We start from the raw sequence: 16125 nt of genomic DNA on the forward strand, positions 1-16125 counted from the left end.
ACGGTCATCGGGGTGCAGCCTCTGGTCTCATCCGACTTCAGCAGGCCACCGCGCGCCCGAGGGAAAATCCCTCCGGCGCGCTTTCGCGTTCTGAACCGCAAATGCGGACGGAAGGAGCGCTGCAAATCAAGTAACCCAGGACATCCAACGGGAGGCAAAAGACCTCCCCTGAGCTTCCTCGCGCACCGCACAAGCTGTGAACGAGGTCTGCTCTACATAAGCGGAGGTGCGCGTTTCCATCCTGTGGCTGAGACGGAAGTGGCTGACAGGCGTTTGAAGCGATCGACCCAGGACAAGGGAGGCCGACGCACGCTCAACACGGGGTCGGACGAAGACAAAACGTCCAGTCCGACCGCGTGTACTTGCCCGTCGACACATATGTCGACAATCGCCTCGCTGCAGGGCCTGCGCGGCACTGTGGTGTTTCTCGGGATCGTCCGTCTTCGACTGGCCGAAGACGCGTCCACGGATTCCAATCCGTGTAGTATCCCACTGGTGAACATGAGTGAGTACGACCAATACATGAATACCATACTGTCAATCTAACCGCGATGCAGGTCAGTTCTCCATGGTCACCGACCTCCGGGACCTGTCTCGGAGTGCGTCCGGACTCGGATAGGCGTCACGAGGAAGGACAACAACACTCCCCCAAAGCTCAACGTAAGGAGTCGCATTATCGTGGTTACGGCGTCGAACGGAGCGCCTGGATCAACGCTGGTCTCGCGGGCCGTTAGCGGTGCCTTGGCGTGGGGCGACGACGTACGGAGCGCAGCGATGACCGCCGAGAGCCGAGGGGAGAGTTGCTACCATCGAGAAAAGCCAAAAACAAGGAGGGGTGACGAGGAGTGACGAGGGAGAGGGGGGCAACCGCCTCGCTGTGGTACGCCCGTGCTGCAGTGGCTTTTGGGATCGTCCGTCTTCGACTGGCCGAGGACGTGTCCGCGAGGATGATGTCGTGTAGTGTCCTACCGGTCGACAGGGGTAAGCGTCCCTTCGTGCCCTTCCTCATCGTCGCCGCTAACGCAATATCCGCAGGTCAGTAATCCATGTCGGCCAACCTCTGGCCTTTCCAAGGCCAGATGGCATCCCGACCTGTATAGGCGTAACGGGAAGGGATGCAACAGCGCTTCTCCGAGGCTCAACGTAAGGAGTTGACTCAGCGTGGATGCGACGTCAGACGGAGCGCCTGGATCGAGGATCGATACTATTCCGCGGTAGTATTGTCCTTGGTGTATTGGCGTGGTTCGGCGGCGTACGGAGCGCAGCGATGACCGCCGCGAGCTGAGGGGAGGGCTGATATAACGAGAAAATGGGGGGAGAGGGTCGTGGTGACGAGGGACAATACATACTGCACACTGTTCGCTGATGCGTGCAGTTCAGTGCGCGCAGACTTCGTAGGAGTTAGTATCTCGTCGAAGTACTGTTGTTGTATTTGTCGCGATCCAGAATGCTACTCTGGACCTCTTCCCTTCACTGGGGCGCGTTGCGGCCTGCGATGCCTGCCCGTGTGCTGCAACTGGTGCTACTGTATAAGTTCAGATTCATTGAGTGTTGTTCAAGTGTACAGCACCGTGACTTTGACGAGTCGGAGGACTTACGTAAGCACAGTGGGCGAGCGCTCGGACAGATGACGTGTGCGGGGGTGGCTGCAGCTTGCCAGCCTCAGTGGCTGGTGACGATGCGGCGCAGGCGGCGCCACTCCAAACTGACTGCCATGTCTTCTCGCTGCCCCACCTTTCGAGCTCTGCGCAGACCTTGGCTTGGCCAAGCCCTCCAGCAGTCCGTGTCCAGTGGTCCATCTCCCTTTCTCGATTTCTGACCTCAGTTCTACAGATGTCTTCTGAACATTCGGTAGCCGAAACACTTTTCGGAGCCCTTCAGGGTACCGTGTCCGTTCTCCTCACCTGCTTCGCCGGCTATGTCGCAGCTCGTCACGGACTACTCAACCGCTCCACCGTCAAGCAGATCTCCAGGCTCTGCACATCCCTCTTCCTTCCATGCCTCCTCATCGTGCAGATGGGTCCGGAGCTGACCGTCTCCTCACTCTCCCGCTACTGGATCATACCCCTCTGGGGTCTCATCTCTACCATTGTCGGGCACCTAGTCGGTTGGGCGGGCCAATGGCTTTTCAACTTCAAGCACTGGACCATCATCGCGTGCGGTCGACCCAACTCGAACGCCCTCCCGCTGCTCTTGCTTCAGAGCCTCGAAACCACCGGGGTGCTCTCCCAGCTTTCGAGAGGCGACGACGGCCTCAAGGAAACGCTCAGCCGCGCCCAGTCGCTCCTCCTGCTCAACGCCATCGTGCAGCAGGTCGTCACCTTCCAGCTCGCGCCGTCCGTTCTTCGGCTGGATGACGGTCACAAGCAAGACGGTGGTCCTGGGACGCTCCATCCGGGGCCAGGCAGAACCTTGCCTATCACACAGAACCCGGAGCGCGTCGGGCTTTTGGACGACCAGGAGGGCGAGGAGGAAAGAGATGAGATCGACGGGCGTGGTGCACTGGGCCCCATCGAGGATGTGCCAGACTATCACTGGCCGAAGCGTGTCAAGTTTGCGCAAAAGCCTTTGAGGGCGGTGGTGGAATTCATGAGCCCGCCCCTCATCGGTGCTATCATCGCGCTCATATTCGGGGTACGCTTTCCTCTATATGATGCACTGTCTGCGGAGAGCAAGTGCTCAAGCGTACTCCTTGCAGCTCGTGACACCCCTGCACAAAGCTTTCCTCAACCAAGACGGTGCATTATACCCCGCCATCACGCAAACCGTCAAAAATCTCGGCAACATCTTGTACGTACCGCTCCTGCACGTCCCTGGTGCCGCGTTCACATCTCCGCCAGCGTCGTACTGCAGACGTTCATCGTCGGCGCGGAGCTCGCGCTCGTGCACTCCACCAAACCGCGGGTCCTCCAGACCATCTGGGTCCTTTTTGTCCGCTTCCTCGCGATGCCCGCGCTCGGCGTGCTCTTCGTCTACCTCACCGCCGGCAAGGGCTGGTACGTCAACGACCCGCTCGTCTGGTGCGTCCTTCCCTACCCTCTCCCCCTGCCCACGGCGATGCTGATGTATGCTTAATGTGACCAGGTTCCTGTTGATACTGATCCCGGCCGGCCCGTCCGCGATGCTCCTCGTGAGCGTGGCAGAGCTGGTGGACATCGACCAGGGCCCGATCGCGGGGTACTTGACGATCTCGTACCTGCTCTCCCCGCTGATGGCCATCGTGTGCTCGATCGGGCTCGCGGTCGTCAATGCGAAGGGGTGATCTGTACAATGATATGTAGGCCATGACATGATGATCCTTTACGTCGTAGGTGGAACTTTTATGGGACGGGTTCGAGTCTTGGCTGGTGCTGTGTTGTGTATCTGTTTTGCTGGCTTCGTTTGTTTGGCGACTCGAACGCATACCATATCGTCTGACCGCGATGATCCTACCGTGTATATACCATCTGCGACCCTAATCTCACGGTATACACGAGACGATCGTTGAGAGAGATGCGTGACAGTGACACCTGCCCACAAGACGGTCCCTGAAACGCAGTCTGCACTGGTTGCCAGTGGGCAGCATATATGCAACACCGCAGGCAACAGCCATTCGCGTAACGGCAGCGAGCATTGTCCGCTGTCAGTGCCTTCCTCAGCTTGTACCGAAGGATGTCGGCTCTCCTGGTGAACACCTGTCAAAGGTGCCTCCGGCAAATGCCGCATCTCAGATAGCGATTTGTGCATCCCAATCCGACGGCCAGTCGAGCGTTGGGACTCCTGGTCCGTGAATCCGCGTGGCATACTGGGAACCATTATAGTACATACTACTTGATGCGTTGGAACACCTTATGTAGCGAAACCCAAATACGACCGCCCTCCCCGGGCCCCCCACTCAACGAGGTCGCATTTACGGTCTGCCTAGGGGAGACTAACTTCCCACGAATGATTTTACGGGCTGTGTATGCCTAATCTGGAAATCCCGACATGTGGAAAATGGTAGTCGCGATGGGCGGTCTGACGCTTGTCGGCTCTTATGGTCTGCAAGGAGAGATAGTCTACGCCTGTTCTTTATACTCTTGAGACGATTATCTCATTTGAACAGGAACGTCGACTCTGTGCACTTCGCATGCAGATACAATGCTGCGGATGTCATCTGTCGTAACGCGGCATACACCTCTCATGAAGATTAGCCAGGGCCCGGTATGAGGACGTCGACGCTGGCCCTGCCGGTGTCCGCCTTACAAATGAAACACTACACATCGTCATCTACGCACGATTCAAATCACATCGTATACAGTGATGGACGCCGAACGAACACTAATAGAGGGTGCCGGTCCTCGAGCATACGCGTGTCAAATTGTGGATTTTGGCTAGCATGCCGGACAGTTTGCACTATAGCCAGTCAGGCGCGCCGTTCCGGCCAAGGACCAGGGTGAGACGACCTGAGACGACGTGCATACTGGGCATGGTAGATGTCGGTCGGTCCGACATAGCGATGTGGTGTTAGCAACTGTCGGAAGTAACAAGCATTCGTCAGGGTGGACATAGGCTCGTCCGTCGGACATATGCAAGTCGTTGCAGGGTTGCGGCGTTAGAACCCATGGAGCGAAAGGACCGGCGGGCTGGAGGATGCGGAAGGGGTTAAATAGAGGTAGACATGGAACTACTACGCAGAACCTGAGGCCAAAAGCGAAAGGCTCCGTGCGAACAAAACGGCAAGTTGAGATAATGTCGAAGTTCGAACCGTCTGTTAGGTGCCTAGTAGCCACCTATGAGACGGGCCAGGTAGAGGGCGCATGAGTGGCGCATATCCATGCTACCTTTATGTAAGTGTGTTCAGCCATGGCAGTAGTAGTATTGCAGTGATTGAGTCAGGGCTCTCAGGCATCCAATGAGCCGTCAGCCTATGCCAGTCAATGAGAAAGATTACGGAGGTGTTACGTACCCTAGGGACTCCACCTCTTCCGGAAGACAGACATTTAGTGAAGGAGACAGGCGGCACTCCGTGTCTACGAAGATGTGAAATGAAAGTTCTCTCAACGGACGATGAAAGAGTGCGAAGTGGACCGCAGACGGTTTTTGAGGGAGCCCCCGTATTCGCGCTGGAAGCATACCGTGCCTGAGCGATCCGGAATGAGCTAGACGATGAAAGCAGGATTGACCTGACCGCTGAGCGCTGAGTACCGAGACAGCCCTGAGTAGTATGTTCCGAAGTACACAGATTGATGTGAATTTGATGCAGACATTGTGTGAAGCCTGAGTGCCGATGGAGTGGATTATTCCTGCGCTGAATGTGCAGAACGGGCCTCACAACGAGTTGCCCTAATACTGCGGACACCATTACAGCGAGCGCATCCATTTTCATTTTATAGGATAGGCTCCGAGCGGTCTGGAAGGATAGAAGAGATGGGGGGTGGGCGAGGGGGTCAGGTGGCGGGGAGCGGTGTGGCTGCATCAAGACCTATCAAGCGTGTCGCTCGAATCGGGAGCCCACGGCCGCTTGTTCCCACGGTGGTCAGCGGGAGGGCTCGCAGGCGGGATCTAATAAGATCGCGGCGACCTCCTCCTCGCTGTCCGCAACGATGTCTCTGTCGCCCACGTCGTCGAACGAGTACGAGCCGACGACGGGAAAACGCCGCCGGACGTCCTTCACGATCAGCAGTCAGCGCTCGGAAATGGCCCATTCGCCTCAAGAAGGTGGTTCGGCCCAGGGCATCTCGCCAGCGTCGCCTGCTCATATCCCCAAGCGGGGCGCGCGGGCCTGCACTGCTTGCCGTAAGGGAAAGAACAGGTGTGAGGGAGAGGTGCGTGCTGTCCATCTGTCGTCCTGCCGCGTCCTCACTGCCCGCTCGTGGCCCGCCCTCTCCGCCCGGCCCGGGCTGCATAGGCACCTTGTCGACGTTGCCAATTGAGTGGTACTCCCTGCGTCTTCGAAAAGCCAGAAAAGAAAAATGTGCAAGTCTTGTCTGGTGCTAGCATCGAGTAAGCTCTCGTCCATCAACTTGATTCGTCTCCTGACAGTGCACCGACTTCCCTACACCATCCTCATTAATCTACTAGACGCCTCTCGCGACTGGAGGGTCAATACCTTGTACGCACTTACACGCGTAGGATATCTGTTAGCGAGCTGAATAGAAGGCCTTGTTGTAGGTCATGCAAAGCCAAATGATTGGGATGCAGTCGTCGCTCGACCGTATTTTGTCTGCGATACAACAGCAAGGTCAAGCCACTGCCGCGTTAATGCAGCATTCTGTCTACACAAATGGCGGGCCGTCCGCCATACCGCCGATCCGTGCCAACGGCGTCGACATGTACGGATCCCCCGGACCTTCGGACGGACCGCCGGCGCGACAGAATAGGTCATTTCCGCCACTGCCCGGCTTTGCGCCCCCGGTGCGTTTGAGATACTACAGAGACTGGCATTGTGGCTGAGTTGTCGTTAGCCACATAAATATGCGACCTACGGTATCGTCCCAAGTACAGCACCGTCATCAGATGACGAGTCCGAAGACACGCTTCCAAGGGCCACGTTGAATGCACCTATTGAGGCATTACAGGGCTTAGCGAACGCTGCCGCTGAAGCCGCTGCTGCGCCTTCTGCGTCTGCGCCTCGGTGTGTCATGTCACGCCTCCGAGTTTCGTAGCCGGAATATTGACGTGATGTTAGTATGAAGAAGAGAAAGAAAGCTGAGCCCACGCCGCGAAATGCATTCCCTCATGTCGTTGAGAAGGTGTTTATACTTCGCTATCATGCCATGTGGGTTCTGAGTTGACATACTCTGCCAGGGTCTCGTGTCTGACAACGAAGCAAGAGAACTATTCCATATGTAAGCACATTCCGTGTATCAGCCGTTCATCACATCGCTGAGCCGCGCCACCAGTTTCTTCTCCGGCTGCCACTACTTCATTCCTTGCTTCGACCCTACGTATGATACATACGAGGCCCTGCAAGAGCGTACGCCATGGACTTTTGACGCCATACTTGCGATAGCCGGCAAGATTCGCAGCGGGACTGGTCCGCTTAGTCCTACATTTTACAAATGCTTGGAGGAAGCCCAGGGCATCGCACGATCGACTCTCTTCGGTCCCGTAGTGCGGAAGGAGGCGGTGCAGGGTATGGCTTGTGGTGTTGTATCAGTCGATGCTCGCACTAATTGATTGTCTCCTAGGTATGCTGCTCCTCGCAGCCTGGAGCACGAATGGCTGGCTGCCCAGTGGGCATGCCATGCGTATGGCCCTCGATCTTGGGCTACATCGAGCATTGGAAAGGCTAGCTGACTCCGAGAGTTCGAAGAAGCGGACAGAAGAGGAAGAACGCAACCTAGGTATGTTGTTTCTCGACGCCATGTTGTCTGGTTATTGATCAAAATGTAGTTGTATCTGCTCGTATCTGGCTTTGCCTTTACTGGTTTGACCACCAGTACGTCGCATACATCAACTCAGTGATATCTTGCTCACTTCGTCGGATCCAGAATGAGCCTTGGGACAGGGCGTCCAGTAGTCCTGCGGGATGAGAGTTCCATCAAGCATTGCCGCTTACTCTTGGCACACCCTATGGCCTCGATAACTGACGTCCGTCTTATATCGCAAGTGGAATTGATCGCCCAGAAGAGTGAGTATACTCTGATATTCAGAATCATATCACTGATTCCTCTTGGCTAGCCCAAATATACGAGACTCTGTCGCCCTTGAACGGGCAGGTGAATCACAACACGTTAGCATTCATTCGTCGGGCGAATATTGCCTTGGACAAGTGGTGGCAAGATTGCGACGAGCTTCACCGTGCGTCCATAACAGATGAGCGTACGACTTCTGTTATTGACCTCGGTACAGGAACAACGATGGATGAAGACGCGTTGCCGCGAAAAATCCTCGCCGGCGAGCTTCATTACGCGAAATTATGGCTTGTTTGCGTCGCGCTTCGTGGCACCTCCTGGGAGAAGATGCCTTTCGAGCAGCGGGAGTTGGCCTTCCAGGCCAAGGACGCCGCGTCTGCCTGTCTCTCGAACCTCCTCAATTCCCCCACCTACAGGTGAGAGCGCAGGTTTGGTGACATCCGACGTACCTGGACTGACCACGTCATCAAGGGCTGCTCTGCGCTATTCAGTGCATGACAGCCTCGTGACGGCTGCTTTCTCCGGCCTCTTCCTGCTGAAGATGGCCAACCTATACCCAGCGGAATTGGACCTCGCAGCGATTACTATGCAGGTTGAACAGTTGGCGGAGCTGTTGTCTGAAGTAGCTGCTGAAAGGTGCGGCTCTCGGTGCTTCCGCGTCGAATAATGCTGACCAACCTTGTAGATATGCGCTGACGCTCCGCGTCATGCTAGCTAGCCTGAAACGCAAGCTGGGTCTGACGGCGCCCATGGGGCCGCCCGGAATGCCTGGAGGGCATGATATGATGGCGCCGCCTTCGTTCATTGACCCAGCCATCATGCCGCAACTGCATTTCACCGTGGAAGAGCTCGGTATGCTGCCCGGCTCGCTGCCAAATGACCGGGCGATGTTCAGTCCGTCGGCTATACCAGTCTGGTTGCAAGAACAGGTGTGCATTGAAGTCGCTCGTGCGTCGTCCCTGGTGTAACCTGTGTGTTGCTCTACAGAGCTTGACGGACCTTGGGCTGCCATCGAATGGGTCTGATGGCATGTTCTTGCAAGTGGGCCATTCGAGCGGTTGGATGGGCGATTTTCCTCCGATGCCAGAAGCGTGGTAACGGTGTTGAATACGCCTTCAGATGGTTTTCTTCACTCAGGTAGCCCATATCATTAAAGTAACGGTTTCTCGTATGTTCATCCGCCTCTGTCGTTGTACTTTTGTGGTGGAGCGTTGCGCCGCCGAACTGTCGTTGTACATGTGTGCATGTACGTGATGTATGTACTCATAGAAATTGTTAATACCAGTTGGATACACTGCAATGATTCCGACACCGTCTATATTACCAGTAATAGTGGCGATACCACAGACCGATTGCCGAACGTTCACTCCTCTTCCTCGCTCTCCTCTTGTTGCTGCAAGAACTAGTGGCACCATGCAGTGTGAGCAGCCATAATGAGACATCAGACGAATATATCACCTTCACGAGCGCCTGCGTCGCCTGAAGGAAGTGCTGCTTGCCTTGAGGCTTCGCGCCCTTCTGGTGCCAATAGATAATAGCTTGATCAGAGATACAGTCCTTGTTGTACAACACCTGGAGTCGTCGCTAGTTAGCACTGGTGCCGACCCAAGGCAGTACTACCCATACCTTCAAAATTTGCGGGAATGCCTTTATGATTCGCGTATCCTCATAACAATACACTTGCACGGTGTTGATGAGAGCAACCTCCGTCTTGGGACCGTTACAAAAAGGCTCGAGGATAGCGGTGAAATTCTGGATAACGGTGACGGTCAGATCTAGGGGGTTTATCGACCCAGGGAGTTCCGGCTTACGGTAATCTCGCGAATGGCGAGCGCCTCGTTCTGGTCCTGGCGCGCCGACCACTCGATAGACTTGACGAGTGCTTGCCAAATGCACTGAATCAACTCAGTCTCGGGGAGAGGCCGTTCCTCCTGGCGGCTCCTGATAGCAGCCACGATCTGGAACGCAATTAATACGAGGTCATAATTGTGTAGATCTACTTGACTGACCTCATCGTAGGGAGTCTCGTGCTCCAGCATCTCATGCAATGTCTTGATGATGTCCTCCTTCATAGAAGCATACTGACGCTTGGTCCACCAGTCCGCGACTTGCGCCAGGCCAGCCTTGCGGAAATGGTCGTCGAGTACCTTGTCCTGGCGCTTGTTATCAGGGAAAAACGCCAGCAAATCCTTGATTCCGCCGCGCTTCAACGAGGCCGCGAGGTGATCCATGGATTGTTCCGAGAGGTAGCCACGGAAGACGGTGTGACGACGTTGATAGCAACGTCTACATAAGTGACGATGTCAGTTGAGCACGCATACTGGTGTATCACACGCACCATTCTTCACGAGGTGGTCCTTGGCCAAACTTTGCAGGCAGCTCGCACTGGCCAAGCCTGGCCATTATAAGGGCGATCGCGAGAGCGAGTTTATCCCGCTGGACATCGGTCCATCTGTTGATGTACTGGAGCAAAGTAGGGAGAGATGTCTCTTCCAGAGGTTTCTGCAGATATTTGTACCTTTGCAAGCGGCTCAGTCACTCTGGCTTCATTGTGGTGGAGACAGCTTACCTCCTAATCAACTTGTTCAGGACGTCGACATACTGCTTTATGTCAGCCACCTCCACCGGCTCCTTCGCTTTGAGAACGGAGAATGGGGAAGGTGGTGCGCCGTCGTCGAGGTAGTTGCCGCCGGGTTGCAACAGCCCGCCAATGAGCAGGATCTCGAAGAGGGCTTCTGCATACTTGAGATACTCGAGCGTGGATCCGGCCTGAACAAGCTTGTTGGTGATTCCCTCAAAATCGGTCGCCGGGACGGTCTCGAGGTGTTTGTACAGTTGGTCTCTGAAGGCTAGCGACAGAGGTGAGTTGTATTCTCAGATCTGAGATGGTTCGGGACGTACTCGTAGGTTCGTGTTTGGCGTGGGCTTTGACAGCACCTTTCCGCGCTCTGATACGGACCCCCTGGAGCGTAGGCTTAGGTACGGCTGCTTGCTGAGACATCCACAGGTTTCGACACGCTCGAAAGATGTGGAACGGACAGAGTGCTCGATGCGGTCTGCGAGGACAGCCCGACTGATCTCCTCTCGCTCTCTCGGCACACGCCGACACCAGATCCATCGAGATCGCCCTGTGCGGCAATTCAGCACACGATATATTGATTGCTCTCGCTCCTGGCCTCAGACGACCAGCACTTGGTTGTTTCCGGAACACTCTTGTACGGAACCCTCTGGAAGACAGGACAGGCTCAACCCAGAAAGGGCAGCCCGCGTCGAGCGCGGCAGGCAACTGCAGTGAACTGCACAGATGAGTGCACGTGACGGTGGCTGTCGGGCCTCGGGGCGTGCGACACCAGGCAGCATCTCTTCGCTCTCGTCCCCATCGTACCCCCGCAGCCCTCTCGCACCCTCCTACGTACGCCACGCTTCCTCGCTCTTGCACGCCGTTCACCGCCAGGGTGATCCCCATTGGCAAGAAGAGGAGGCGGCGCACAGAAGTGCCAGTTCCCGAGAGATGGCGGGCATGGCTCCGCAAGGACCGACGCCCTCTCGTCACCTTCGAGAAGATCGTCTCTTCTCGTCTTTGGCGAGCATAACAGCGATGTCTTCTAGGTGAGTCTTGGAAAATGCTTGCGATGACGTTGGAGAGCATAGAGGAGCGCTCGGACATCCATGTCGCTGCTCAGCGTTAGGGGGCATTGAGATTTTCAGATGATGGTAAGCTCGCATGCTCGCATGGAGGACTCTGAGTACTCATCTCATGTCTATCAGCGTGCATCTGCTGAGTCGTAGTCATGCCGCTCTTGTAGTCTCCCACAACGCCTCTACCGTGGATGCCGGGCGCGGGTAGGCTGTGGTTGATGAGTTGGGCAGCACCTTCAGCATTTGAAGGGCGATCAGATCCGCATTTGCTTCGTGCGATGTATGCGCATTTTGGATGTAGCTGTGAGTGCTTTCTTCCGTCACCCGCGCAAGCCCCTTCGGGGGGCCGCGAGGGAAATAAGGGCTGTGGCTGACGCGCCATTTCCGCTTGCACAGACTACCATGTCATTGAAGAATCTATTGAATGATGCTTTGCCCATCGAACAAAGCGTTCTTTCTCTGCGATGCAATCGAATCTTGTTTGTCTTGCGGTGATCTTCAGTGGTCCATGCGCATACCCAAAAAGGTAGTGCCCCGTTACGTCAGCAGACCAATAAGTGAGTGCGCGGGCCGGTCCGCGAATGGCCGGCTTCGCCTCCAGCCACACCTCGACAACGCGCCAGACATCGCCGCCGCCCACGCCCCTCGACTCTACCCGCTGTCCACCGACTCCTTCCCACCTCGAGGCTCTCCCCACTCCATGATATGCCCCGAAACCACAACGCAGGCCCTTCTACCCTCCGCAACCGGAACCGTGTCACCAACAAAACTCGCCTCAAGGTCATCACTGAGAGCATCGATGCGGACCCGATCGTGCTCGATGAGGACGTGAAAAGGCCAGGGTGGTCTCCACTGCCGGTGTCGACGCTGAAGATGCGAATGTGAGTATCCTGGTCCTCGTCGTGCTCGTCGTGCGCGTCCTTGTTGTGGCCCGCTGTGTGGCACGCTGTGATTGGCTGCTCGCGTGGGAACTTATTCCGCGGAATGCTGACTAAGAGCGTCTATTCTCCATAATAGGAACACCACTTGCAGGCAGTGTTGTCGGCAGCGGCGACACGACATCAGTCCACTGGGCGCTATACCAGAGGGAAGGAGAAGGAGAAGCCAGCACCAGCAGCGTACATCCCAACCCCTGATAGCACTGGGCTGGTGGACAACTATGAAGAACTATACACTCCTGGTCGATGGAAAGATCCTTCCACCTATCTCAAGTTCTCAGACACGGTGGAGGATCCACCTTGTTTGCGCTCTCGAATGGTTTCATATACTCATGGATGAGCGTGACAAGGAGTGGCTCGATAGAAACAATGCTGAGGCCGGCGGCGAAGGCACCAGTGCACAGGGTGCGATGTCTGGCACCGGTACGCGGTCGGGAAGGGGTTCCAAAGCCAAGGGCAAGGATCCTGACGTCCCTCAACCCGTCGCCATGTCCGAAGACGAGTTCGAGCTCGTCATGGCGATATTCGAGAAAGTGACGCATGAGAAGACGGAGTTCTTGCATCATGTCAGTCGTTTTTGTCTGACCTTTTTCTTCACTTGTTCATGTATCTACTGCGCGATACAGGGACTCGAACAGGGCACACCTTTCCCCCCGTTTAATGACTATCAAGACACGTTTGCAGAAGAGTTAAATCCCTCGATGTTCGCGCTGTATTCTGTTCCGGACTGGGTTCCTACCCAGTTCACCTTTCTCGACTTGCTCATACTATCTATTCGTATTGGCGAGAACGACGCACGGAACGCGGGGGGCACCCCATTATACCCGCAGTCAATGTGAGTGGTGTCGGTCTCCACCGCAGGCTGTTTCATGAACTGAGTGTCTCACAGCTCGACGAGATGGATACGAAGAACGAGTCGTACATTTGTTTCAGACGACGCGAAATCAAGGCCATCAGGAAGACTCGTGCTCAGCAGGCGACCTACTCGGACAAGATGGCGCGCCTCCAGGCAGAGCTCACCACAGCTTCCGACATGGCGACGGGAGTCCTACGACGAGAACAGCTCAAACGGGACGCATCTGCTCACAGCAACGCCGTCTGGAAGAAGCGATGCGATCTCGTCGATCTCAAGCGGAAGTTCCCCAGTTTGGGCACAAAGGAGGACGAGGAGCTCTTCCATGACAAAGAGCGGGTGGCGAAGAAACCGAAACCAGACATCGCGTATGTCCGCGCGCGTGTTTTTCCGCTATTGTCACTGACGCGCCTTATAGTCGCATTCCGCTCAAATTGCGCACGCGGGACAACGGCGAGCTGCCCTCTCCTGTGGCTCATGCGGAGATGGTCATACGGCCGAAGGAACGCCAGGCGCAGATACAGCACCAGATCGAGCAAGATTTAGCGAAGAGGAAAGAGAAGGATCAGAAATGGGAAGATTATGTCGACGTGCGTACTCTTATTGCCACCTGTACCGCAGTGGCTTACAATGGGCTGTTGTCCACAGAACCCGTATCAGCCTCCTCCTCTGCCTTATGCGTGCAAGCTGTACAAGTTCTTCGCATCGAGTCGATCTTCCTCTTCATCCGAGCTATCTGCGAGTTCGAATGGCACGGCCAAGCCACTTGCGCGTCCGACCCGTGCAGGTCGCATACGCTTTGGACGTGGCGGACGTGTCCACTTGGATCGACGTTCACATTCGACACACCTGTCTGACTCGTCATCGTCCGACGATGATGTAGAGGAGGAGGAGCACAAGCAACGGTTAGCCGAACGGTGGAAGTTCGATGCCGACGATGTCCCTGCAGTGGGTCCAGACGGGCCAGAGGAGAAGGATCGTGTCTTGATCGACGATTATGAACCTAAGTAAGTACGAAATCCCGCACTTGAGCGACGTCACTCACACTGCAACAGATATCTCGTCCACCACATGACCCTTCTATCCGAGCAGGACATGGCCAGCCTCATGCCGGATCCGACCCTTACTGTGACATCGAGCGATGGTCGTCAGCAAACGATTACACCGTTCAGGCCAGGTTCGCAAGGGCAGTATGGGCGATCGATGCCGCAGGTTGCACGACAGCTTCCAGCACCCATGACACCCGCGCGCCCGCTCCAGTCCTTGCAGTCGTCTAGCTCTGGTCTCTCAATCTCGCAGGCGGGGACACCTGTGTCTGTGGCCACGCAGCTGAAGCAGATGGCGCCCCCTGCGATCCCTCATATGCGCATCTCGTCGAGCGGAGGCATACGGGTGCCCGGGCTGCCAACAGTCCCGGCCATCAACATGCAAGCCCCACTTGCGTCGCCTCCAGCTACATCCGCCGTGGCACAGACAATAGCAACCACGACGCGAATGGTCACGCAGATTCGTCTGACCGACCGGCCAAGTCCCCCGCGCTGCAGAGCCCTCGTAGTCAGCAGCATGGGTCGCCTGAACAACAAACCGTCAACGCTTCCTCTGCCAACTCTTCTCCCGTGCGTGCGAAGGCTCAGCCTCCGCAAGCGATCACTATGCCCACTGTGCCTAATGGCTATCATATCCCGAGCGTTAATGCCTACTCCGCCGCTATGCCCAATGCCACTTACATGCATGCGAACAACCGTCCAAACGGCTTGACCCTGCAACAAATGCAGACGATGAAGTCTGCCTATGCATCTATGTCTCCTCCTCCCGATAATTCAATGCAAGCTAATACCGCCAACGGTCAGTTGCGAACCCCGGCCTCTTACCTCGGTCACGTACTCCAGAATGGCCATCCCAATTACGCTGCTCAGCTGGCGAACGCGCGACACATGCAACAGTGGGCAGCCGCGACCGCTGCGCATCAACAGCAGCGTCCGCCCTCTGCCAACGCAGCGGATGGGAACGCCGTCGATGGTATGCATCCGCCCGCGATGTCACCACCGATATCCACCACGCCCGTGCGGACACCATCAGCGAATGGTATGCGCACGCCGATGTCGCGTGGTATGGCTGTCCCTGGGGCCGCCCACGCAATGGGCCAACCGCAAGGCCGAGCATCGCCTGCGAATCCACACATGGCTCGAATGACGACGCCACTCACGCCGTCGCCGCATCTGCTGAACTCCTCGCTGGCTGTGACACAACCACAAGGGTCGCCGACGAGGTCTCCACAGCCACCGATGGCGTCTCCGTCGTTGCAGGCGCGGCAGGCGGTGGGCAGCTCTGGGGCGGGGTATTAGCGACTGTGTGTACTTCGTTGTATTGCGTACTTGTAGTGAGCTCCCGGTCTCTTTGGTCGTCATCCTCCGTCTCTCCCCCTTGACTCTTGTCCCTCGTTGCTGTTTGAGTACTTTATATAGCTAAGTTGTTTCATGAATATGTCAGTTATGTGTACGTCGTCTTTGTTCAGTCATGCGTAAATGCAACCCCCGCTCTGTGCGATATCCAAGACGTATCAGCGTGACTGGGTATGGGTGTGAACAGCTCTTCGATCGACGCTGATCTAGTGTATGCGCTCAGCCTCAGTGCATAGGTATATGCACTGTACTGAGCATGTACGCGCATGCCTTGGGATGCCGAAACAACAGCCCTGCGCAGGTTGACTGGACATGGTCATCGAGATGTATGCGGCTCCGCAGAGAGCGCTGTGCGCGATGACGGCTGTGCCTCAGATGCACCACTGGCATTGAATAATGAGCCAGTGAGTGGACCAAGTCCAAATACGGGCTACCTGGGCCTTTGAACGGACGCAGGTCCACAGGATACCCAAACGGGAATGACACACTCACCTTCAATGGTCTTTCCGCTCCTTTTGAGGACCACCTTAGGATCCGGTGGTGCGATGCGCAGCCTGCTTGGGACAGAGCCGCGCACCCGGCCACAGAAGGCTTGTTGCAAGCATAGCCCACGGACGCACTGCCGAAGTCGTTGGCAGGCTGCGGTGTCGATATGCGGCTGTGCGGTGCAGCTGTATGCGCTTTGATGAAAGCGA

At 56.2% G+C, this 16125-nt stretch overlaps 5 protein-coding genes across 5 annotated transcripts; 4 read left to right on the forward strand and 1 right to left on the reverse strand.

The window, feature by feature from the left end:
• Nucleotides 1-378: 378 nt before the first annotated feature.
• Nucleotides 379-1285, forward strand: B0H18DRAFT_1101319 (uncharacterized protein; the record flags this gene model as incomplete). The annotated part of the gene is made up of 5 exons (XM_048032520.1): nt 379-505; nt 558-599; nt 620-759; nt 1036-1143; nt 1178-1285. The coding sequence occupies 5 exons, from the start codon at nt 379-381 to the stop codon at nt 1283-1285; spliced, it is 525 nt and encodes a 174-aa protein (XP_047899253.1).
• A 471-nt stretch (nt 1286-1756) lies between these two features.
• Nucleotides 1757-3508, forward strand: B0H18DRAFT_976532 (membrane transport protein-domain-containing protein). The gene is made up of 4 exons (XM_048044175.1): nt 1757-2634; nt 2699-2790; nt 2841-3020; nt 3085-3508. Exons 1-4 carry the CDS (start codon nt 1834-1836, stop codon nt 3260-3262), a joined length of 1251 nt encoding a protein of 416 aa, XP_047899254.1. The 5' UTR covers nt 1757-1833; the 3' UTR covers nt 3263-3508.
• A 1965-nt stretch (nt 3509-5473) lies between these two features.
• On the forward strand, nt 5474-8714 carry B0H18DRAFT_418511 (uncharacterized protein). The gene is made up of 16 exons (XM_048038010.1): nt 5474-5786; nt 5870-5964; nt 6043-6073; nt 6133-6375; nt 6426-6595; nt 6650-6713; nt 6769-6809; nt 6864-7096; nt 7152-7307; nt 7357-7402; nt 7455-7594; nt 7645-7764; nt 7816-8014; nt 8070-8234; nt 8284-8527; nt 8586-8714. The coding sequence occupies exons 1-16, from the start codon at nt 5565-5567 to the stop codon at nt 8694-8696; spliced, it is 2280 nt and encodes a 759-aa protein (XP_047899255.1). The 5' UTR covers nt 5474-5564; the 3' UTR covers nt 8697-8714.
• Nucleotides 8505-10725, reverse strand: B0H18DRAFT_976543 (eukaryotic translation initiation factor 5C). The gene is made up of 8 exons (XM_048044176.1): nt 10500-10725; nt 10168-10447; nt 9931-10116; nt 9608-9884; nt 9410-9556; nt 9225-9350; nt 9057-9170; nt 8505-9000 (listed from the first exon to the last, which is right to left on the reverse strand). The coding sequence occupies exons 1-8, from the start codon at nt 10714-10716 to the stop codon at nt 8962-8964; spliced, it is 1386 nt and encodes a 461-aa protein (XP_047899256.1). The 5' UTR covers nt 10717-10725; the 3' UTR covers nt 8505-8961.
• A 983-nt stretch (nt 10726-11708) lies between these two features.
• Nucleotides 11709-15945, forward strand: B0H18DRAFT_976555 (uncharacterized protein). The gene is made up of 11 exons (XM_048044177.1): nt 11709-12065; nt 12255-12461; nt 12517-12741; nt 12802-13010; nt 13055-13396; nt 13447-13618; nt 13677-14035; nt 14084-14470; nt 14509-15366; nt 15414-15493; nt 15923-15945. Exons 1-10 carry the CDS (start codon nt 11943-11945, stop codon nt 15454-15456), a joined length of 2925 nt encoding a protein of 974 aa, XP_047899257.1. The 5' UTR covers nt 11709-11942; the 3' UTR covers nt 15457-15493; nt 15923-15945.
• The last annotated feature ends 180 nt before the right edge of the window (nt 15946-16125 follow it).

This window comes from Fomitopsis serialis, assembly GCF_022376445.1.
Source record: "Fomitopsis serialis strain Sig1Antser10 chromosome Unknown B0H18scaffold_4, whole genome shotgun sequence".
Lineage (NCBI taxonomy): Eukaryota > Fungi > Basidiomycota > Agaricomycetes > Polyporales > Fomitopsidaceae > Fomitopsis > Fomitopsis serialis.

What these genes read in the sequence shown, in the direction of transcription:
- B0H18DRAFT_976532 (XM_048044175.1), top strand. Translation starts at nt 1,834, where the DNA reads ATGTCTTCTGAACATTCGGTAGCCGAAACACTTTTCGGAGCCCTTCAG. An exon ending in TCATCGCGCTCATATTCGGG is followed by an intron (nt 2,635 to 2,698) that starts GTACGCTTTCCT and finishes TACTCCTTGCAG; the next exon opens with CTCGTGACACCCCTGCACAA. An exon ending in AAAAATCTCGGCAACATCTT is followed by an intron (nt 2,791 to 2,840) that starts GTACGTACCGCT and finishes CATCTCCGCCAG; the next exon opens with CGTCGTACTGCAGACGTTCA.
- B0H18DRAFT_418511 (XM_048038010.1), top strand. Translation starts at nt 5,565, where the DNA reads ATGTCTCTGTCGCCCACGTCGTCGAACGAGTACGAGCCGACGACGGGA. An exon ending in GACTGGAGGGTCAATACCTT is followed by an intron (nt 6,074 to 6,132) that starts GTACGCACTTAC and finishes GCCTTGTTGTAG; the next exon opens with GTCATGCAAAGCCAAATGAT. An exon ending in GGAATTGATCGCCCAGAAGA is followed by an intron (nt 7,595 to 7,644) that starts GTGAGTATACTC and finishes CCTCTTGGCTAG; the next exon opens with CCCAAATATACGAGACTCTG.
- B0H18DRAFT_976543 (XM_048044176.1), bottom strand. Translation starts at nt 10,716, where the DNA reads ATGGATCTGGTGTCGGCGTGTGCCGAGAGAGCGAGAGGAGATCAGTCG. An exon ending in CCTCGTGAAGAATGGTGCGT is followed by an intron (nt 9,885 to 9,930) that starts GTGATACACCAG and finishes TCACTTATGTAG; the next exon opens with ACGTTGCTATCAACGTCGTC. An exon ending in ACGAGACTCCCTACGATGAG is followed by an intron (nt 9,557 to 9,607) that starts GTCAGTCAAGTA and finishes ATTGCGTTCCAG; the next exon opens with ATCGTGGCTGCTATCAGGAG.
- B0H18DRAFT_976555 (XM_048044177.1), top strand. Translation starts at nt 11,943, where the DNA reads ATGCCCCGAAACCACAACGCAGGCCCTTCTACCCTCCGCAACCGGAAC. An exon ending in AACATGCAAGCCCCACTTGC is followed by an intron (nt 14,471 to 14,508) that starts GTCGCCTCCAGC and finishes CACAGACAATAG; the next exon opens with CAACCACGACGCGAATGGTC. An exon ending in GTGGGCAGCTCTGGGGCGGG is followed by an intron (nt 15,367 to 15,413) that starts GTATTAGCGACT and finishes ACTTGTAGTGAG; the next exon opens with CTCCCGGTCTCTTTGGTCGT.